General features: G+C 41.2%; 1 protein-coding gene across 2 annotated transcripts in view; it reads right to left on the reverse strand.

Moving 5' to 3' along the window:
* Positions 1-15,553, reverse strand: part of SAR1B (secretion associated Ras related GTPase 1B) — a 33,592-nt gene extending 18,039 nt beyond the window's left edge. The window contains exons 1-2 of one of the 2 annotated variants that reach the window (XM_066272493.1): positions 15,395-15,553; positions 2,733-2,808 (exon numbers count right to left, since the gene is read on the reverse strand). In XM_066272493.1, the coding sequence (XP_066128590.1) occupies positions 2,733-2,790 (58 nt within the window). In that variant the 5' untranslated portion in view covers positions 2,791-2,808; positions 15,395-15,553. Of the gene's footprint in view, positions 1-2,732; positions 2,809-10,991; positions 11,118-15,394 lie in introns of those variants that run through there. The other variant, XM_066272494.1, reaches the window with a different exon arrangement.
* Positions 15,554-23,456: the final 7,903 nt, after the last annotated feature.

The raw sequence follows: 23,456 nt of genomic DNA on the forward strand, positions 1-23,456 counted from the left end.
AACACGTATTAACCTTTTGAACTTCTAAGACTTTATAAATTGGTCTGAATAAGCTTGGATTTCTAACCTATTTTTAGGTTTGTTTTAATTTTATTTATTGATTTCCATGCGAAAGGAAAGGTTAGAAAGAGAGAGACAGGAACAGCAGTCTGTTCCTGTTTGTTCCTTGTCCAGGGATCAAACCAGCAACCTTTGTGCTTCAGGACAATGCTCGAACCAACTGAGCTATCTGGCCAGGACTGCCTATTTTTAGTTTTGAAGAGCTATTTTAAATTTATTTACGATTTGGGAGTTCAAATCATAGTAAAACTAAACTTTGCCCCATCAATGAATGTGTTATCTAAACTTATCCACAATGCCAAAAAGCTGTCCCCTTGACAATTCTGAGATATATATATATGTCCTCTACTAAAAAAACACTCCGAAAATAGTTGAAATCATGTATTTATGAAGCTAGACCAAAAGAGAGATTAAAGAAAACTTAATGGATATAAATAAGTTTGTTTTTTTAATTTTTTTTATTTATTCATTTTAGAGGGGAGAGGGAGAGACAGAGAGAGAGAGAGGAGAGAGACAGAGAGAGAGAAGGGGGAAGGAGCTGGAAGCATCAACTCCCATATGTGCCTTGACCAGGCAAGCCCAGGGTTTCGAACCAGCGACCTCAACATTTCCAAGTTGACACTTTATCCACTGCGCCACCACAGGTCAGGCTATAAATAAGTATTTTTGACAATAAAAATTACAGTGACTTTTTCAGTAAAAGTTTAGGTCATGGTCAAATTTCCCTAAGAATAGGGTTAAACAAGTCACAGGATTGCATAAAACTAAGCAACAATAAAAACATATAATTTTAGGCCCCGGCCAGTTGGCTCAGTGGTAGAGCATCAGCCTGGCGTGCAGGAGTCCCAGGTTCGATTTCCAGCCAGGGCACACAAGAGAAGTGCTCATCTGCTTCTCCACCCCTCCCCCTCTCCTTCCTCTCTGTCTCTCTCTTCCCCTCCCGCAGCCAAGGCTCCATTGGAGCAAAGATGGCCTGGGCGCTGGGGATGGCTCCATGACCTCTGCCTCAGGCGCTAGAGTGGCTCTGGTCGCAACAGAACGATGCCCCGGATGGGCAGAGCATCACCCCCTGGTGAGCATGCCGGGTGGATCCTGATCGGGTGCATGTGGGAGTCTGACTGCCTCCCCGTTTCCAGCTTCAGAAAAATACACACACAAAAAAAAAAAAAAACATATAATTTTATTTCTTTTTTTTTTTTTTTTTTGCATTTTTCTGAAGCTGGAAACAGGGAGAGACAGTCAGACAGACTCCCGCATGCGCCCGACCGGGATCCACCCGGCACGCCCACCAGGGGCGACGCTCTGCCCACCAGGGGGCGATGCTCTGCCCATCCTGGGCGTCGCCATGTTGCGACCAGAGCCACTCTAGCGCCTGAGGCAGCGGCCACAGAGCATCTCCAGCGCCCGGGCCATCTTTGCTCCAATGGAGCCTTGGCTGCAGGAGGGGAAGAGAGAGACAGAGAGGAAGGCGCGGCGGAGGGGTGGAGAAGCAAATGGGCGCTTCTCCTGTGTGCCCTGGCCGGGAATCGAACCCGGGTCCTCCACACGCTAGGCCAATGCTCTACCGCTGAGCCAACCGGCCAGGGCCAAAAAAACATAATTTTAGATGTATCAACCAAGCATTGATAAAGTGATACAAAAACACTGACAAAGTGACCTGGCCAGAGCTCTTTTAGTATTATTTATTAATCATTTGCCAAATGAAGAACTATAAACCTACTTCTGCTCCACTATAATATTAACTACTATCATATACTTTTATGATATAAAAGTTTATATAAAGTATTATATAAAAGTTTCAATAGTTTTATTATACAAAATATTATTTTATATAATATTCTTATCAACTACTTTAAGAAGTAGGGATTATTATTTTATAGATAAAAAAAACTAAGGCTAACATGAAGAAAGTAATTTGCCCAAGATTATATAATTTATAGAAGATACAATGAGCCCTGGCTGGTTGTTGGTTAGAGCGTCCTCCTGATACACCAAGGTTGCAGGTTTGATCCCTGGTCAGGGCACATACAAGAATCAATCAATGAATGCATAAATAAGTGGAATAACAAATCGATATTTCTCTCTCTCTCCTCCCTTTCTCTCTCTCTAAAATCAATCAATTTTTTTTAATTAAGTGAGAGGGAGGGAGACAGACAGATATGCATGCATCCCGACCAGAATCCACCTGGCAAGCCCCCTATGTGGCAATGCTCTGCCCATCTGGAGCCACTGCTCCATTGCTCAGCAACCAAGCTATTTTAGCACCTGGAGCAAGGCCATGGAGCCATCCTCAGTGCCCAGGGTCAACTTATTCCAATCAAGCCACGGCTGCAGGAGGAAAAGAGAGAGATAGAGAGAAAGAAGGGAGAGGGGGAGCAGTGGAGAAGCAGAGAGTCACTTCTCCTGTGTGCCTTGACCAGGAATTGAACCTGGGACTTCCACACACTGGGCCGATGCTCTACCACTGAGCTAACTGGCCAGGGTCAATAAATAAATTTTTAAAAGTTAAAAAAAAAATTTTAATTAGAAAGATGATAGGATGAGTCATTAAACATGATTGTACAATTTCAAAACCCATACTTGTAACTACTGGGTATATAAAAGGACGCTCTAGACAAATATGTACTTTTATGTAAATAGGCTTAAATGGGTAACAACAGGACCAACATTACCTAAAAACTGTAGCACACTGCTGAAACCACTGTAAATCCAGTCAAATATGAAGGACATATCCAAATCTTACAGGGTCTAGAAAAAAAAAGCGTTTTAAATTTAGTTGTCAACATTAAACATCAACATACATTAAATATCAACAAAATTAACCAACTGAGTAAATACCCATTAATAGCCTTACTAACAAAGAATTAAAACACTTATTTAGATTGGTCTAACCTGATCTATACTGATGTATAAAAAACAAAATACCATTAAAATACCAAGTAGAGACCGTTTTTTGCCCATCAGAGTAACCAACAAGAAAAAAAATTATAGCCCGTGGTGGTGCAGTGGATAGCGCATCGACCTGGAACACTGAGGTAGCTGGTTCGAAGCCCTGGGCTTGCCTGGTCAAGGCAAATACGAGAAGCAAGTACTATGAGCTGATGCTTCCTGCTCCTCCCACCTTTTGCCTTTCTCTCTCTCCCTCCCTCCTCTCCCTAAAATCAATAAAGTGAAATCTTTAAAAAAATAATATGGAATAAAATTTAAAAATATATATACTAGCTAGCTAGAAAAGGAGTGGTAAAAGAAGCATTGTTTTTGGCAATAATACATGTTGATACATGTTCTACTTTTAGAAATTATCCTGAATATGGAAAAGTTATATATATAAAGATATGCATCAAAATGTTACAAAAAAATTTGGAAAAGCCTGACCAGGCGGTGGCGCAGTGGATAGAGCGTTGGACTGGGATGCAGAGGACCCAGGTTCAGGACCCTGAGGTCGCCAGCTTGAGCGTGGGCTCATCTGGTTTGAGCAAAGCTCACCAGCTTGAACCCAAGGTCGCTGGCTCCAGCAAGGTGTTACTCGGTCTGCTGAAGGCCCGCAGTCAAGGCACGTATGAGAAAGCAATCAATGAACAACTAAGGTGTTGCAATGTGCAATGAAAAACTAATGATTGATGCTTCTCATCTCTCTCCGCTCCTGTCTGTCTGTCCCTGTCTATCCCTCTCTCTGATTCACTCTCTGTCTCTGTAAAAAAAAAATAATAATAAAAATAAATAAATAAATAAAAATAAAAAAAATTTGGAAAAAAATCTTTGTTCAGATTAAATTAATTAGTATTTATGACCTATGGAATATTTACCAAAACGATGGAGTGGGAGGAGGACTATCAGGGAGAAGAGAAAGAGAAGAAAGTTTATGATAATAAAATGTCTCAAAATCTGATTATACCTAATGGAGTAAAAACCTTTTTCTATTTATTTTGGAGCAGTTTGTACCAGGTGATAAATTTATAGGATTATCTATTTACATTTTTCATTTTTTTTAAAGATTTATTTTACTGATTTGAGAGAGAGGGAGACAGAAACATCAATCTGTTTCTGTGTGTGTCCTGACCAGGGATCAAACCGGCAACCTTTGCAAATTAGGACAATGTTCTAACCAACCAAGCTATCCAGCCAGAGCTATATTTTTCACATTCCAATCATATCACTGAAAAAAAAATCTTAAATCACAGTAGAAAATGCAGTGTAGTTCAGCATTTAATTGACATGTGCTTGATAAAATGTTAATATGAAAATTAAAAGAAGCCCTTTAAGAAAGATCACATATTTGTATATAAAAATATACTTTCAGATCAATAAAGTTCAACAAAAATAAAGCTGAACAAAAATAACCCAGGCCCAAAACTTGGGCCAAACCCAAAAAGTTTAAAGGGTTGTGCTACCTTTGACATTCTTTGGACAAACTATGACACACAATACTGCTTTTTTTTTTTGCATTTTTCTGAAGCTGGAAACAGGGAGGCAGTCAGACAGACTCCCGCATGTGCCCGACCGGGATCCACCCGGCATGCCCACTAGGGGGCGATGCTCTGCCCCTCTGGGGCGCCGCTCTGTTGCATCCAGAGCCATCCCAGCGCCTGAGGCAAAGGCCACAGAGCCATCCTCAGTGCCCGGGCCATCTTTGCTCCAATGGAGCCTTGGCTGCGGGAGGGGAAGAGAGAGACAGAGAGGAAGGAGAGGGGGAGGGGTGGAGAAGCAGATGGGCACGTCTCCTGTGTGCCCTGGCCGGGAATCGAACCTGGGACTCCTGCACGCCAGGCCAACGCTCTACCACTGAGCCAACCGGCCAGGGCCAATACTGCTTTCTTTAACCATCTCTTACTCCATGGGCTGCCAAGTTTGATGCATGTGGAGCCACCAAACTCAGAACTCCTCGAGGAAAGATGTTAAGGGACCACCTTGCCTTGAGAGAAAAGAGCCTGCCTCCAGTTTGTATAAGGCCTAGCAGTTTTCCTAGATTCCCTGGAGCCTGGCAACAGTTTCTCACCCTTACTTAAACTAACATGAGCAGAAATTTGTTCTTTCAACCAGCTGATTCTGATTATGAGAGTGATTAGCAAATTATGAAGTTTCATGTGTCAGTAACACAAGAATGGAACAAGCTTTACTACCTCATACACCTGAAACCTGTATATTTTTCTTAACTAGTGTCACCCCAATAAATTCAATTAAAAAAATGAGATCTACAACAGCAACATATTTTTATATAAGAATCCAATATCTTAATTCATGTTTTACTCAAGTTGAAAATTACACCTCCTTCTACTATTCTCATTCTAGGTCATGTAGAACCGAAACTTGTAGGCAGAAAAAAATATATACAAGTGGTTTATCTCTTTTTAGGTATCATATATGTTTTTCATTGAGAATCATAGGTTTACCAGTGTGATCACTTCATAAGCTATATAAATGTTTAATTACAGGGCTGTATGACTGAAACTAATGCCGTATTTCCCCATGTATAAGACACACCTTAGTTTTGGGGCCCGAAATTTGAAAAAAATGTATTACATAAAGTTATTGAACTCAAGTTTTATTCATCATAAAATTCATACAACTCCCAATCACTGTCAAAACTTTCATCCATTAGCTTGTCCTCATCTCTGTCTGATGATGAATCACTGTCTTCATATATTGCCTCATCCTCAGTTCCATCTATGGCATTTGAAATGACACAACCACTATATAAGACGCACCCAGTTTTTAGACCCCACATTTTTCTTTTTTACAGAGACAGAGAATCAGAGAGAGGGATAGAAAGGGACAGACAGACAGGAACAGAGAGATGAGAAGCATCAATCATTAGTTTTTCATTGCCATTGCAACACCTTAGTTGTTCATTGATTGCTTTCTCATATGTGCCTTGACCGCGGGCCTTCAGCAGACCAAGTAACCCCTTGCTTGAGCCAGCGACCTTGGGGCTCAAGCTGGCGACCTCGGGGTCTCGAACCTGGGTCTTCCGCATCCCAGTCTGATGCTCTATCCACTGCACCACTGCCTGGTCAGGTTAGACCCCACACACACACACATTTTTTGAAAATGTGTTCGTCTTATACATGGGGAACTACATTATATGATACATCAACTGTGATTTAAAAAGAAAAAAAAGGTATGGGATAGGGTATATAATCAATAATATTGTGATAACCTATACATGGTGCCAGGTGGGTACTGGAAATATCAGGGGGACACTTTGTAAAGTATATGACTGTCTGACTACTATGCTATACACCTAAAACCAATACAAAATAATGCTAAAAGTAAACTGTAATTAAAAATAAATTAATAAAGCATCGTAATCTTGACTGTAGAGAATCAAATAAAGCAGTGGTATCTTAAGATATTTAACTCAATACATGTTTTCTGAGCTCATATTAAACTGAAGGTCCTAAGCTCAACACCATGGGGAGTACAAATACTGATGATAAACATAAATCTCTCAAAAAGGTAATAGTCTAGCATGATAAATTAGCTAAATAAGTGTGATTTAACTGAAAAATGTTAAAACTGAATAGGATATTATCAAGGACAGTAACAACTTATCCTATAGTGTTTCAAGATTTATACAAAAACAAAAAAAAAATTCCCACATTGTAAATCATAAGCTACAAGTGGATTAGAGCATGAAAACAAAGTAATAAAAATAAATAATGCAACAGAAAGAGGTATAATATGTATTGCTCCCAAATCCTGCTTGACTTTAAATCCAAAGTCCTATTCCCATAGTTCTATAGCTACAAGGTGCAACTAGGAAAAGGTTTCTCGGATAACGTTTAGCGCAAACCTTGAAGACTGAGTAAGTTTGCTAAAAGGCTGTGAAGGTTAAACCATGTACAGATGTATGAAACTGAAAGGGGACAGCAAAAGGCCAGGTATCCTTAGATGATGATTGGGGTTAGGGACCTGCAAACAGAGTAAAAATCAGCTGGTCTCATAAGTGAGGCAGGAGCCAGAGTAATAAACAAGTCTGAAATAATTCTAGGCATCTGGTCTTCATGCTTGCTACCTGTATATATGCGCATAAGAAACAATGCCAAATCAATCTTTCAATTTAATAAAACAAAAAACCAGCTACCATTTATTAATCCCCAGGAGCAGATGGTATAGAGATTAAGACCAGGACCTCTCGAGCCAGGACTTTACCACTTACCATCTACCTGAGGCAAGCGACTTCACTTTCCTCGCCTGTAAAATGGGGATAACAGTAGCTACCTGAGATGGTTGTCGTGAAGATTAAGTAAATTACTACCCACGAAGCACACAAATCACTACTACACATCTGGCATGGAGTAAGCATTCAATATTAGCTGCTGTTATTTCTCCTACTGTATGGCCCACGGTACTCAGTACTTTACATACATCACCACTAACCACCCCAACAACCTTTAAAAGTAAATATATTACTGTTCCCAGTTTTCAGAAGAAACTAGGGCTAAAATAACTGAAACTTAACTATTAGTGATCAGCACATCTAAGTTTCAAATCTGGGTCTTTCTGACTTTCATGTCCATGCCCCTCCCACGTAGTTTTAAAGGTTAAAATTGGCCCTGGCCCGTTGGCTCAGTGGTAGAGCGTCGGCCTGGCGTGCAAGGGGTCCTGGGTTCGATTTCCGGCCACGGCACACAGGAGAAGCGCCCATCTGCTTCTCCACCCCTCCCTCTCTCCTTCCTCTCTGTCTCTCTCTTCCCCTCCCGCAGCGAGGCTCCATTGGAGCAAAGATGGCCCGAGTGCTGGGGATGGCTCCCTGGCCTCTGCCCCACGTGCTAGAGTGGCTCTGGTCACAACAGAGCTACGCCCCGCAGGGGCAGAGCATCGCCCCCTGGTGGGCATGCCGGGTGGATTCCGGTCGGTCGCATGCGGGAGTCTGTCTGACTGTCTCTCCCCGTTTCCAGCTTCAGAAAAATACAAAAAAATAAATTTTAAAAAAATAAAGGTTAAAATTTGCTTAAAGTATTATGCACCATTTTTTAATCACTTCAGCTCATGACTCTGAGATGTAATCCTTCTCCCTCACATCCCACATCCAGTTATTCCCCAATTCTATCAATTTCTGTGGAGAAATCTCAAACTTTCTTTGATTCCCACAGGTGTTACCTAGTCAAGAACCTTATGTCTCATTCCTAAATTGCTAACTTAACCTCTAAATCTGTTTCTATCCATTCGTACACAAACTTCCAGAATGGTTTCATCAAAATGTCATCTTGAACTTGTTGCATATAGTCAGGGTGACTATAAATCCCCGTTTGCGGGGGTCAGTCTCAGCAGTTATCTCAGTGTAAGTATTAATATTGCTTCCTTTCACTCTTTAAAGGGTGATTTAAGTGTGAAATGATGTGGCCACCCCATACATGTGGATGAGAGCCACTGGAGGTTTTTAAGCTGAAAAGTGATTCAATCAAACTCTGAGTCTATTATTCCAGAACTTCCACTATCTACATTTTAGCTACTATTCCAAGCTTAATAAATATTACTTCCCCACTTATAGCATTCCTGGGTCAAAGTAAACCGCTTGCAATTCACCACTGGTGACCTGTATTTTACCACCTTAAAACTTCTACCCACTGTTTTTCCCAACATCAGAATGTTCTCCCACCACCTCTGCCTAAAGTCTTCCCACCTGAAGCACCAGCCAAATGCTGTGGAAGAAGTGAGTTATCACTTGAGATGGCCTTTACAGGCCAGATGGGGTGGAAGAACCAATGGAACCCTGGAAGGGTACAACTAGAAGAGACAGTGGCAAGTAAAAGGAAAGAAGTTAGCCCCATCACATACAGCAGTAGAGATGCCACAGCTGGCTTTGGTGACACAGAGACAATTGCTGAGAGCATGAGCAGCCTCCATTTATTTCCAAACTCTGATTTCCAGTCTCCTCTCCTCCCCACCCTCACTCTCCAGCAATGCTTAACTTTAGAGAACACTGAGGGAAGGGGAATTAGGAACTTGCAGGGGTGCAGTGGTACCGGAGAGCCTATGGCCAGTACTTCCAGCACAGCAGAGCCGAGCTCCATGACTCATTAATTGTGTGACCTTGAACAAGTTACAGGTTTTTTCTGCAAAACCTCTCAGGGTGTTGTAAAGATCAATGAGATAGGTTGCACCAAGGAAGTCCTTAACTAGCTGCTGTTGCTGAGAAATGAATGGAACAGGAAGTTAATAGAGGAAGGCAGTGAGGAGAGAATTCTCTTACAAAAAGTTTGAAATGAAATGAGGGAAAAATGAGGTTTTCTTCTTAAGGAAGGGTGAGGCTTGAGTATGCTGATACACTGAAGGGAAAGAGCTAGTGGAAAGGAAGAGGTTAAAGATGAGAGAGAAAGAGAAGGAAGGAGTTAACCAAAAGGGGCAAAGTTTCAAAAGGGGCCTAGGCTGAGAGCACATCTCTTCTTCCAAGCTTACAAGGAAGACAGGCCAGGAATGTAAAATGGAGGTGGCAGGAATATGACTCCAAAAGTGAAGAAGGGTGTAGAGAAATCTTGAGGAGCAGAGTGAGGATTAGAATAGCTACTGTGGCAGAAAGATCAAGTTAAGATTGGTAAAAACAGCCAAGTGCTCGGCTGGGGTTGAAAAACACTCACAGCAGTGCTGATCTGCACTGATTTCCAATCTCCTCTCCTCCCCACCCTCACTCTCCAGCAATGCTTACCTTTAGAGAACACTGAGGGAAGGAGAATTAGAGACTTGCAGAACAGAAACTTAAAAAAAGACAAGGGGAACAGGAAACCGAGAGTACTGCGAGAGACTAAAGTGATCTGATCAGAAGCTCAGGCTGAGTGAAATAAAGTTATAAAAGCAGGTGGTATAGGGGATGGGGATCGACAGCAGGGTTCTCAAAATATAGAACAAGGAGAAAAGGGGGAAAGCCTTTAGTAGTAAAACAAGCATAGATGTAGTCAAAGGGTGAGAGAAGTGGAAGGTGGACCATAACTGTGCCAGCAAAGTGGAGAAGAATGTGAGGTTCAAGAATTTAGAGAGGCCCTGGCCGAATACCTCGGGTGGTTAGAGGGTCGTCCCCATATGCCCAGGTTGCAGGTTCCATCCCCCATCAGGGCACATACAAGATTCAACCAACAAATGCATCAATAAGTGAAACAAGAAATCAATGTCTCTCTCTCTCTCTCTCATCAATCAATAAATAAAATTTTTAGAAGTTAAAAAAAAAAGAATTCAAGAGAGAGTAAGATCTGGGTGGTGGCAAGCTCCAAGGCCTGGCTCTGCACAGACAGCTGGAGAGAACTAGAGGTGAAAGATATGGGAAACCAAACTAGAGGATACTCTGTCTACACTGACAGGCAGTAGAATCACCTACAAAAATGGAGGGCATTGCAATAGAAATGAAGACTGAATCAAGTGGCGAAGCCCTTACTGAAGATGACTATTGGTAGGTGAGAGTTATAAAGGCTGATGGAGAGTAGAAGGGGGTAAACCTTGAAGGAAAAAGGATTTTTTGCATAAGGATGGTACCTATTTGCTGCTATAAAATTTCTCACAAGAGAAATAATTTAGTAACATATATGGGCAAATATGCTTTAGAAGAAAATGAGTTATTTATATTTCTATAAACTAGTGGTTTCTAAGAACCTTAAAACAAGCTACCAGTCATTAGTCATTTTTAAGTAGAGGTAAAAATGCCCAACTAAGAATAAAAGTTACTTAGCCACAAACAGATACCTGAGCCCTGAGAACAGGTTACACAACACCATGAACACCCTATTAAGACATGTGAAGAGCAAAGGTCAAGAACAAGGAAATATATACACGTCAGCATATTTATTTATTGCATGAATACCAAACAGGAAAAGGTTCTATGCAGTTCAGAAAAATGATCTATCTACTGATATAACATGAAAATCAGTGCAAAGAGTGCAAAGGAAAAGAATCTCTCACATTAAAAATGAGTTTTTAAAGCCTTGTCCCATTCAACTTACATTTATGATTCCACTTATGTGAAATTTTCCAGAATAGGCAAATCCTTAGAGTAAATAGATCAGTGCTTGTCAGACAGGAGGGGAAGGGGAAACCGGGAGTGACTGCTAATGGATACTGGGTTTCTTTCTGATGTGATGAAATGTTCTAGAATTAAATAGAAGTGACAGCTGCACAACATTGTGAATATACTAAAAACACTGAACTGCATTTACAAGGATAAATTTTAAGATATATAAACTACTATCTCAATAAAGCTATTAAAATTTTTTCAACATTTTTTGTTTTTTCTTTTCTTTCTTTCTTTCTTTCTTTTTTTTTTTTTTTTTCTTTTTCTTTTTTGAGAGAGTCAGGAGGAGAGAGACAGGAACATAGAGCTGCTCCTATATGTGCCTGACTGGGGAATCCAAGCAGCAATCTCCAGCTCCAGGAGGATGTTCCAAATGACCAAACTAACTGACCAGGGCTGCTACTAAAAAAATTAAAGTCAGCTCAGGCTGGGTAGCTCAATTGGTTAGAGTGTCGTCCTGATAAGGCAAGGTTGCACATTCAATCACCAGTCAGGGCAAGAATCAACCAATGAATGCATAAATCAGTGGAACAACAAATTGATGTGTGTGTGTCTCTCTCCTTCTCCCTACCCTTCCCCTTCTCCCCTACTCCCTCCCTTCCTTTCTCTCTAAAAACAATAAAATTAAAATTAAAGTCAAATTAACAATTTTACATGGCCTTTTAACATTTACAACAAATTTATATAAGTACCGGTAATTAGAAGAACCATTTAGGTATAAACTTTAAAGGAAAAATACATGAAATATAACAAAATACAAATACTCCAAAAAGTACTGCTGATAGCAAACAGCTATAATAGTCTAAAGAGGTAAATATGACATCAGAGTAGGCTTATACAAGCAATACATTAATAACTTTGGGAAGTAAATAGAGTACCTGTATTAGAATTTTAAAAAATAAGGATTTAACATGCTTTTTTTTTTTCTTTTTCTTTTTTTTTACAGAGACAGAGCAAGAGTCAAAGAGAGGGATAGATAGGGACAGACAGACAGGAATGGAGAGAGATGAGAAGCATCAATCATTAGTTTTTCATTGTGACACCTTAGTTATTCATTGATTGCTTTCTTGTATGTGCCTTGACCGTGGGCCTTCAGCAGACCAAGTGACCCCTTGCTCAAGCCAGCAACCTTGGGTCCAAGCTGGTGAGCTTTGCTCAAACCAGATGAGCCCGCTCTCAAGCTGGCGACTTTGGGGTCTCAAACCTGGGTCCTCCGCTCTATCCACTGCGCCACCGCCTGGTCAGGCTAACATGCATATTTTTAAATACTGTTATTTCATTCTGGGAAAGTCAATCTTTCTGAGCCCCGATTTCCTTCTGCATACAACGGGAATATCACCGGCATCAGAGTTGTAAAAATGAGTAAAGAAAATAATATACCTGAATACACCTTGAATACTATACAGTATAAGGGGGAATTAACTTGTTCAGACTAAGTTAATGGAAATTCAATGCCCAGTAAGTTAAGTGCCAGTTTTCAAATTAACTTCAATATTAACTTAAGAAAAAAAAACTTTTAAAATTTATTTCAGGGAGAGTGGAAGAGAGAGAGAGAAAGAAACATCAATTTGTTGTTCCACTTACTTATACATTCAATTGGTTGACTCCTGTATAGGCCCCGTTGGGGAACAGACCCACAACCTTGGCTTATTAGGATGACACTCTAACCAACTGAGCTACTTGGCTAGGGCCTTAACAACTTTTAATATGAAAAGCTGTTCATGGTATTCTGATTTTACTTTATTAACAACACTGTCATTGACTGTCACCAGAAAAGACACTAGACGAGTTTCCTTCAACTCCAGATTTAAAAAGTTTCACTAAAAGAGATCAATCATAATTTTCTACCTAACCGTGTCAGGTTTATGACCATATGGATTCACTTATATGTGGAAACTTAAAGCAAAACCAGACTCATAGAAACAAACACCAAAGGGATGGTTACCAGAGGGGTGGGAAATGAGGTGGAGAAGGGAGTAGGTTGACAAGGAAAAAGAATAACATTAAAAAATGTACAAAATCCATAAGATCAATATACTATCTGTAAGCTAACTTAGGAATTATACACACCTCTGTCTCAAACTGAACTAATAGAAATATAAAGAATACCAAAATCTCTTCTTGACCATGTTTTGCAGAAGTTCAGCAAGGCCCTGTACATTATTAAGGATGGACAGTAACAATGTTCAATGTTTCAAGACAACGCTGCTTTATAAGTATTCTCCCCGAAAATTGTTAGATTTTCATTCTATAGCATTTAAAGTTTTGAGTCACTGATGAAAATAAAAAACTCAAGAAAACATTTTAGGATTGAATGCATAGCAATCACAATAATGGAAAAGATCTTCTGGTTGATGTAATCAACAAAAAGTACATACTCAAATTTCCTAAGTGACACTCAATTGAAAGAAGGCTAAATCTGTGACAAATATAAACAATAGGATATTTGAAGAGTGAAAAAAGGGGGAAAAAACCTCTATATTATGAAGTAAGTTGTGAGTCTGAGTACTCACAACTTGTGTATTCTAAATTACGTATAGTAAATAAGCAATGACAAATTCAATCCTTAAAATACTTTTAATTGAAATTGTTCTAAAAGCTATACACAAGGAAGAGAAACTTTCCAACACTGTGATTTTAAAATTATTTGGTTAGTAATGTTTTGCAGAGAAATAATTTAAATGAGTTTCCATCAAGTGTACTTAAGAGGGTGGAGAAATAATGAATCATTACTATAGAATTCTGATTTGTAAGCTTCAAATGATGTGGCACTGATTTCTTTTCTGATAGCCTAATCTTTTGTCTCAATTCTTGCTTGAAGTGCAAGGAAAGAAAGGTTAAAATGTACTTATTTAAACTGTTAACCCTCATAATTATTGAAAACACTTCTTTACCATTTCTAAAATAAAGGCAACCTTCCTTTCTGCAAATGTAGAAAATACCAATAGAATAATCTTAAATTTTTTTGTTGTTTTTTTTTCTGAAGCTAGAAACGGGGAGAGACAGACTCCCGCATGCGCCCGACCGGGATCCACCCGGCACGCCCACCAGGGGCAACGCTCTGCCCACCAGGGGGCGATGCTCTGCCCCTCCGGGGGGTCGCTCTGCCGCAACCAGAGCCACTCTGGCGCCTGGGGCAGAGGCCAAGGAGCCATCCCCAGCGCCCGGGCCATCTTTGCTCCAATGGAGCCTTGGCTGCGGGAGGGGAAGAGAGAGACAGAGAGGAAGGAGAGGGGGAGGGGTGGAGAAGCAGATGGGCGCTTCTCCTATGTGCCCTGGCCGGGAATCGAACCCGGGTCCCCCGCACGCCAGGCCGACGCTCTACCGCTGAGCCAACCGGCCAGGGCCTAATCTTAAAGTTTTTAAAGTTCAAAATATTTTGATAACGAATACAAATCCACTAAAACAATATTACATATACAATTGCTTTGATACATCAGCACCACTAACCATTGACAAATTATAGATCTTCCTTTATTCCTCATCTGTAAAATAGAAATGATATTACCAACTTCCTTAGTGGACTGCTGTGTGCATGACTACCTCCTTACACATAGTAGTCAATAAATGTTCCTTTCCTTTCATTTGCTTCAACGTGACTTCCTCTTAACTGGTATTTAATACTGAGCAGAGAACATTCTTCAGAACAATACATGTAGTAATACAGATCTTGATATAAGAATATGCAAATAATATTGGATTTAATTTTTCAAGATAAAAGGATTTCTTCACATATGTTGCCCAATTTACCAAATACCTTAAATTTATGACGAGCTTGATTCTTTTAGCCAAAGATGTCAGTTTTCGCTGCTGTCAAAACAAATTTCTATCTTGTGGTAAAATCTTGGAACATTTATAAACCATTCGTTTCCCCCTACTGCATCTTTTTCGCACTCAAATGGGACTTGGGCTATGGCAAGACGTTAACTACTAGTAGTAAAGCTCAGTTTTCTCATACACTAATTGGGAGATCTGAAAACAAACAACAGCCGCGTTACAGCCTCTTGAGCTGTCCAAGATTCCCGCCGCCTTTTCCTTACCTGGTGAGGAAATTGAGGCCAAGGGGAAGAAAGGGTTTGTCTGCAGTTTAGTCATTTGGTTCTTTCCCGAAATAACCCACCACTTGACAGCAGTGTTTGACAGATGGCCACGCACATCAGAAAAGGAACCCATCCTGCCCCGTGCCGCCTGATTCCGGGGCAGAAAAACAGGTGCCCCTTCCTCGCCCCGCCACCCGCAGGGACCCTGGGTGGGCCTAGACCCCCAAAGTGCACCTTCCTCGGGATCTACAGCTGCCGCCTGCTAGCTCTCCCGGGAGGACAGGCCGTCACTCACCTGCGATTGGAGAGAACACAATTCCTTAATTGACGTCTGCCCTACACCTTCCGAAACCCAACTGCAAAGCACGATGGCCGCCGCTAGCCCAGCTCTCGTCAGCTCCTTCTGGACCGGCGGGTGCTTCACTCCTGATTGTCCGCAGGACTGGAGCACCGTGCGGTCCAAGTTCCATCTTCTAGAGGTTCCGCCGCCAATCCCTAGGCTGAGCACGCCCCTGCCGGCAAGGATTTGCCTCCCCGCAGCCCAGCCTCCCCACATCGGCCAGAAGGGAATCGGGGAGCTCACGGTCCTAAGTAGAGAGGCAAACAGTGGTTCCTAACATGGGGAAATGTCCGTGACATCATCTTTAAGAAATATACTTTTAATGTACATGTTTCTTTAATTGACAAGTGATTTAGAAAATGTAAATGCTAAGATCATATGTTGGATACTGGGTATTGAGCAAGACTACCTTGACTCTGTTCATTGTTAGTAAATTAGCAATACCTTCCTTAAATGTTTTTAAATAGGAATATTTGGGAGCCTTGAATGCAAGTGTGATGACAGTACTTTCAAGACTGCTCTTTTGAGAAGGCCCAAACCCATATTTTTATAAAAACTTATTTGAGCTAACCCTGACGGAGTCATTCAGTTGGTTAGAGTGTCCTCCCTGTATGCTAAGGTTGCCAAGGTTGCAGGTTCCATTCTGGGTCAGGGCACATACAAGAATCAGCCAATGAATGCATAAATAAATGGAACAGTAAGTTGATATGTCTCTTTCTCTCTCCCTGTCTCTCTCTCTCTTTCTCTCTCTCTCGTTCTTCCCCCCTTTCCTTCTCCCTCCCCCTTTCCCTGTTTCTAGCTCTATTCCTAGAATCAATTAAATTTTTTTATTTGAGCCAAAGACACAACTGGAAGCAAGATCTCAATAGATTGAGAAAAAATGCTTCCTCGAATGACAGTTCAGTTTCTTTCATGAATTTGGAGTTAAGGAAGGTTATGTTCTCTCCACCTGGCTAACTCCTGAACACTGTTTAGGTCTCAGTGCAGCTAGCCTTCCAGACTTGGTTAAGCCCTCATTTACAAGTTTCCCTGGACATTTTTCCATATTATTGAAATTATCTTGCTTATAATTACACAAATATGTACGTTTATATAACCTCTCCCCCAACAGATCTGTAAGCTTCCTGAAGTCAAAAATCATATCGACCTTTCTTCTTCTTGAACCTATTTTCAGTGCCTGGCATAAAATAGGTGCCCAGTACATACTAGCAAGTGATTCTTTTATAACGTGAAGGATTCCTAGGTGCATTTTTGTCCTCAGAGGGTTGAAGCATTTTCCTAGAGTCCGTTGCTCTGAGTTAGAGGATCCTGTTGTTCTAGTCTAGGTTCCCTCACCTACTCTAAAAAAAATTTACTGATTTTTAGCCTGACAAAGAGGTGGCACAGGGTAGAGTGTTGGACTGGGATGCAGAAGACCTAAGTTCAAAACTCTGAAGTCTCAGGCTTGAGTGTGGGCTCATCCAATTTGAATGAGGGCTCACAAGCTCATGGGGTCTCTGGCTTGAGCGTGGGAACATAGACATGACCCCATGGTCACTGGCTTGAGCCCAAAGATTGCTGGCTTGAAGCCCAAAGATTGCTGGCTTGAGAAAGGGGTTACTCACTCTGCTGTAGCCCCCTGTTCAAGGCACATATGAGAAAGCAATCAATGAACAACTAAGGTACCACAACGGAGAGTTGGTGCTTCTCATCTCCCTTCCTGTCTGTCTGTCCCTCTCTCTGTTTCTCTCTCTCTCTGACTCTATCACACACAAAAATTACTAGTTTTAGAGCGAGAAGAAGGGGGGGAGAGAGAGAGAGAGAGAGAAACATATCAATTTGTTGTCCACTTATTTGTGGATCCATTGGTTGATTCCTGGGGAGTTGAGCCTGCAACCTTCTCTTATCAATTCATGCTCCAACCGCCTGACCTGTGGTGGCGCAGTGGATAAAGCGTCGATCTGGAAATGCTGAGGTCGCCAGTTCGAAACCCTGGGCTTGCCTGGTCAAGGCACATATGGGAGTTGATGCTTCCAGCTCCTCCCCCCTTCTCTCTCTCCTCTCTCTCTCCTCTCTGTCTCTCTCCCTCCCCTTCTCTCTCCTCTCTATAATGAATAAAAAAAAAAATTTTTTTTAAAAAGACATGCTCCAACCATCTGAGCTACTGGGCCAGTGCTGCTCACCTACTCTTGAGTTTAATTTAGGTTTCTAGGTAGCCTGAGGCATTTCACAGAGCTCCTCAAGATTACTCTATAGCTCTTGTCTGAATAGCCTTTTTCTCTTAATAATTCTGGCATCTTAGTCAGCCTTTAAAATTCTAAATTATGACTGCTGCTGACTTCAACAACATATTGTGAAATAATGAGGAATGGAGGAACATGACAGTAAGCAAGACATAGTGTCTTTACTCAAGGACCTTTCAGTTTTGCAGGGAGATGTGTTAGGCCACAACTATAAAAAAAGATAGGGCCTGACTGGGCGGTGGCGCAGTGGATAGAGCATCGGACGAAAGACCCAGGTTCGAGACCCCAAGGTCACCAGCTTGAGCAAGGGCTCATCTGGCTTGAGCAAAAGCTCATCAGCTTGAGCCCAAGGTCTCTGGCTCAAGCAAGGGATTACTCAGTCTGCTGAAGGCCCGCGGTTAAGGCACATATGAGAAAGCAATCAATGAACAATTAAGGTGTTGCAACACACAAAGAAAAACTAATGATTGAAGCTTCTCATCTCTCCATTTCCTGTCTGTCTGTCCCTGTCTATCCCTCTCTCTGACTCTCTCTCTGTCTCTGTAAAAAAAAAAAAGAAATAAAAAGAAAGATAGGGGAGAGAAAGGATAATAAGTATGTATGTTGGTGGGAGTGAGGGGGAGGGCAGGAGGAGCCAGTGTTTGAGGAGAGCCCTAAAGGATACATGGGATGTTTTCCCCTAATTATTTTCATCATTATTGTTGTTCTAAAGTAATACTTAGTAATTGTGAAAAGTTTGGAAAAACATAATGGAAACAAAAATCATTCCCAATTGCACCTTACAGATATAACCAATTTTATAAGATTATAATCATACTATACATAGTTTTGTAAAACATTTACTATTTAAATCTTAATTACTTAATCTGGGTACTTTCTTATATAAATATTCTTCTAAATCATGATTTTTTTAAAAAGATTTTATTTATTGCCTGATCTGTGGTGGCGCAGTGGATAAAGTGTCAACCTGGAATGCTGAGGTTGCCAGTTCAAAACCCTGGATTTGCCCTATCAAGGCACATATGAGAAGCAACTACTATGAGTTGATGCTTCCTGCTCTCCCTCCACCCCATTTTCTCTCTCTCTCTCTCTCTCTTTCTCTCTCTCTCTCTACTCTCCTTTTTCTCTCTCTTAAAAAAAGATTTTATTTATTGATTTTAGAGGATATTGAGTGAGAAACACTCAGGGGCAGGAAGAGCAGAAAGCATCAACTCATAGTTGCTTCTCTTATGTGACTTGATCGGGCAAGCCCCAGATTTCCAATCAGTGACCCCAGTGCTCCAGGTTGACTCTTTATCCATTGAGCCACCACAGGTCAGGCTAAATCATGAATTTTAATGGCTGCATTCTTAATAAAGTGTAATAGTTTAGTGTTCAACCTCTAGCTAGAGACCATGGTTCTAACATTGGCAGCCACACAAAGTTTCCGTTTCTGTATATGTAATATGGGAGATTAATATCCAGAAAGGATGATGTATTATAATGAAAGAATAACACACAAAAAGGAATAGAGATGGGGAAAGCACCCAGTTTGACTGGATATATTTGGGCTGGATTCTCAGGGAACTTGACTCCCAAACTATTGAGCCTTTGGGGGATTTTGAGCAGAACAGAAACGTGGTCAGAGTTGTGTTTTTAAAAGTTTGCTCTGCTGCCATTGTGTGGATTGTATTGGAACAAGTCAAGACTGAAAACTGAGATCAGCAACGAGGCTGCTATAATTATGCAGGTGAGAAGTACATGGTCCTGCATTGGGTCAGTGCAGTGGTAGGATTCAAATAATTTAACAACCAGTTCTCTGCCCTAATGATTGTGTTAAGTATAAAAAAAGATATACCAAAGGTAGTTTATTATTTCATGCCTTTATTACTTAAATAAGAACAATAAAAGAGGTACACAAAACTAGATTATGTTATAAGAAAGTTTTAAAATATTAATGAAAAAATATTAAATAATACCTGGCAAAAAACAATAAAACTGTTATTTAAAATATTTCCATATTGCTTCTTGATTGGCATCCTCACTTGCAATTTTTTTCACCTATGGACAGAATGAACATTACTACAGGTGCTTAGAATATGCTGTTGCACAGATGAACATTAAAGAAGAGTAAGGAATGTAAATTTGTAATTTCCACATTGGGTAGCTGCCCAGGCACCCACCTTAGAGAGAACTCTGATTATAAGTGTCATTTTAACAACTGGTTCGCTGAACTCAACAAAAAATTAGGTATTGGTTCTGCTGAACTGGTTGCGAACTGGCTGAATCACACCAGTGGGTCAGTGGGAACAGAGAAATAGGGAGTCATGAGTGAGAAAGTGTAAAGGTTGGAACCTATAAGATTTTATGATTGACTGCATGTTGGTAGCAAAAGTAAAGGAGATATCAAAGTCCAAAGTTTTAACTTAGATTATTAAGTCTATTCTTTCTCTCCACTACAAGCACCTTACTGTAAGTCATTGTCATCTTGGCCCTGGGTTACAACAACTCCATTCTTTTTTAACAATCAATTATCCTCACAGCTGCTGAACTAACTTTAAAAAATAGATTCATCTTAAAATATGAATTGAATCAATTACTTCTCTGTTTACAGTTCTTCAACTACTTTCCAAAGCCTAAAAACTCCTTACACTGCCTTATAAGGCTCTTATTCCTCTGCATGTCTCTACTTCTCCAATCATATCTCCTGCCATTCTGCCTTGCTCACCACAGCAAGCTTGTTGCTGCCGCTGGGCCTTTGCAGATGCTGTTCTGTTTGCCCAGAGCCCTGCTTGTCCCCATCTTCTTTGTATAGCTAGCTTTTCTTTATTTTAGATTGTAACTTAAATATCCCCTCCTGTCCTAACTATATGCAAATCAGGTCCCTACTTGCTAGTCTTCTTTGTCTTTTTTTTTTTTCTTTTCTTTTCTTTTTTGTATTTTTCTGAAGTTAGAAGTGGGAGGCAGTCAAACAGACTCCCATATGTGCCGGACTGGGATCCACCCAATATGCCTTCCAGGGGGCAATGCTCAGCCCATCTAGGGCGTTGCTCCATTGCAACCAGAGCCATTCTAGCACCTGAGGTGGAGGCCACGGAGCATTCCTCAGTGCCCGGGCCAACTTTGCTCCAATGAAGCCTTGGCTGAAGAGAGAGATAGAGAGAAAGGAGAGGGAGAAGGGTGGAGAAACAGATGGGCACTTCTCCTGTGTGCCCTGACTGGGAATCAAACCTGGGACTTCCACACACTGGGCCAATGCTCTACCACTGAGCCAAATGGCCAGGGCCTGTCTTTTTTTCTTTTCTTTTCTTTCTTTTTTTTTTTGAGACAGACTGGAAGGGCCCTGGCCGGTTGGCTCAGCGGTAGAGCGTCGGCCTAGCGTGCAGAGGACCCGGGTTCGATTCCCGGCCAGGGCACATAGGAGAAGCGCCCATTTGCTTCTCCACCCCTCCGCCGCGCTTTCCTCTCTGTCTCTCTCTTCCCCTCCCGCAGCCAAGGCTCCATTGGAGCAAAGATGGCCCGGGCGCTGGGCATGGCTCTGTGGCCTCTGCCTCAGGCACTAGAGTGGCTCTGGTCGCAATATGGCGACGCCCAGGATGGGCAGAGCATCGCCCCCTGGGGGGCAGAGCACCGCCCCTGGTGGGCGTGCCGGGTGGATCCCGGTCGGGCGCATGCGGGAGTCTGTCTGACTGTCTCTCCCTGTTTCCAGCTTCAGAAAAATGAAAAAAAAAAAAAAAAAAAAAAGAGACAGACTGGAAGGGAGAGAGATGAGAAGCATCAACTTATAGTTACAGCACTTTAGTTATTCATTGATTGCTTCTCATATATGCCTTGACCAGCATAGGGCTCAAGTTGAGCCAGTGACCCCTTTCTGAATCCAGCAACCTTGCACTTCAAGCCACCAACCTTTAGGCTCAAGCCAGAAACCATGGAATCATGTCAACAGTCCCTCACTCAAGCTGGCAAACCTACACTCAAGCTGGTAAGCCTGAGTTCAAGCCTACAACCTCGGGGTTTCGAACCTGGGGCCTCAATGTCCTAGGTTGATGCTCTATCCACTGCAACTAGTCTTTATCTCAGTACCAAATACTCCAATAGCACTTACTAAATTTTAAACTTGAGATATATCTTTATCTACATTTTAATTGTTTCCTCCAATGTAAACTCCACAGAAGGAAGAGAACTTATCTATTCTGTTTTGGTTTTGCTTGGTATTTAACAAAGTGCCTAGCATATAGAAGGCATTTAATAAATATTTGTTGAATGAAGTAATCAATGAATGGAAAAGCTAGTGAGGACATTCAGCAGAGAGTATGATGAAAATATAGATTTAGAGGGGAAGTTGCATCTCAGATCTCTGCTACTGTTGTGCCAGGTTATTTGCAGAGGAGGTAGAAGCAAAAGGATATATTTAGGGTTAAGAAAAGGATTGACATTTGATATTGTATCTCCGGTGCTACCCAGGGAAGACAGGGCATGATGAGAAGCTGACACTATTTCAGCTATGCTATTAGGTCTGCATCAGATGGGGCGCAAGGTAGCATAATAATTAAGAACCTAAAAGAGGAGGTGAGGTGGAGGAGAGCATGGAACTATAAATGATCATGGATGGAGACTTGATTTGGGGTGGTGAACACACAGTACAATGTACAGATGATGTGTACAGTGTAGAATTCGGCACCTGAAATCTCTATAATTTTGTTAGCTAGTGTCACCCCAATAAATTCAATTAAAAGATAGCCCTGACCAGATAACTCAATTGGTTCGATTGTCATCCCCGTATGCCAAGGTTGCAGTTCTATCTCCAGTCAGGGCACATACAAGAATCAACCAATGAATGCATGAATACGTGGAACAATGAATCAGTGTTTCTCTCTCTCCCCCTTCCTCTCTCTCTCTCTCTCTCTCTCTCTCTCTCTCTCAAATCAATGAAAAAAAATTTAAGACCTCAAAAGAATAAGAAACTACCATAGTTTAGTAGCAAGTGCTAGTAATGTGGTTTAAGTTATAAGTGCAATATGAACTTGTAGTAGTGAATTAATAAGGGTTAAAATAATCAGAATGGAAGACTAGAAGAGATGACACTTTAAATTTATTCATTTTAAAATGTTTTTAGGACACCTATGAAGTTTGAGGCCCCAAGTCAAGTGCTGAGAATACAGAGGTGAAGAGAGCACAGTCCCTGGCCTCTACTCTCTAACAATCTAAACAAGCCAGACATGAAAACAAAAATGATTCTCTTAAAATTGACAGGTTATGTACCGTACCATAATTCCCCATTTGTAATACATTTTTTTTTTCTTCAAATTTCAGGCCCAAAAAGTAAGGTGAGTCTTCTACATGGGAGTGTCTTATACATAGGGAAATACAGTATATAATTGTATTCCAATGAAGAAAGATAAGCAGAGATCCAGATATATACCAATAATTAGAAGTGCTATGTGGGGAAAAAAGAGGGATAGAGAGTGAGCAGGGAGGGTATACTCTTGTACAGGGTGTTCAGAGCAGTCCTCGTCAATAAAGTCACATTTGAATAAAGGTAGAGGGGGTGAGAGATGGAACTACATGGGTGTCTTGGGGAAGAGTACCCCAGATAATAGAAGTAAATGTAAAAGGAAGGCTTGTGTTTGAGTAGCTAGAGAAAGAGCAAGTATGTCTGGAGTGGAATGAGTGAGAAAAAAGTAAGTACGGAAGATGGCAAGACCAGAGTATGTGGGGCTTTGAAGGCTTTGGGTAGGACTTAGGTTTTCCTTAGCATGAGATGAGAAAATCCACACAGAGGAACTTTAACTTGATGGATCAGGCACATGTAGGAT

The sequence above is a fragment of the Saccopteryx bilineata genome, chromosome 4 (genome assembly GCF_036850765.1).
Source record: "Saccopteryx bilineata isolate mSacBil1 chromosome 4, mSacBil1_pri_phased_curated, whole genome shotgun sequence".
Classification (NCBI taxonomy): Eukaryota; Metazoa; Chordata; class Mammalia; order Chiroptera; family Emballonuridae; genus Saccopteryx; species Saccopteryx bilineata.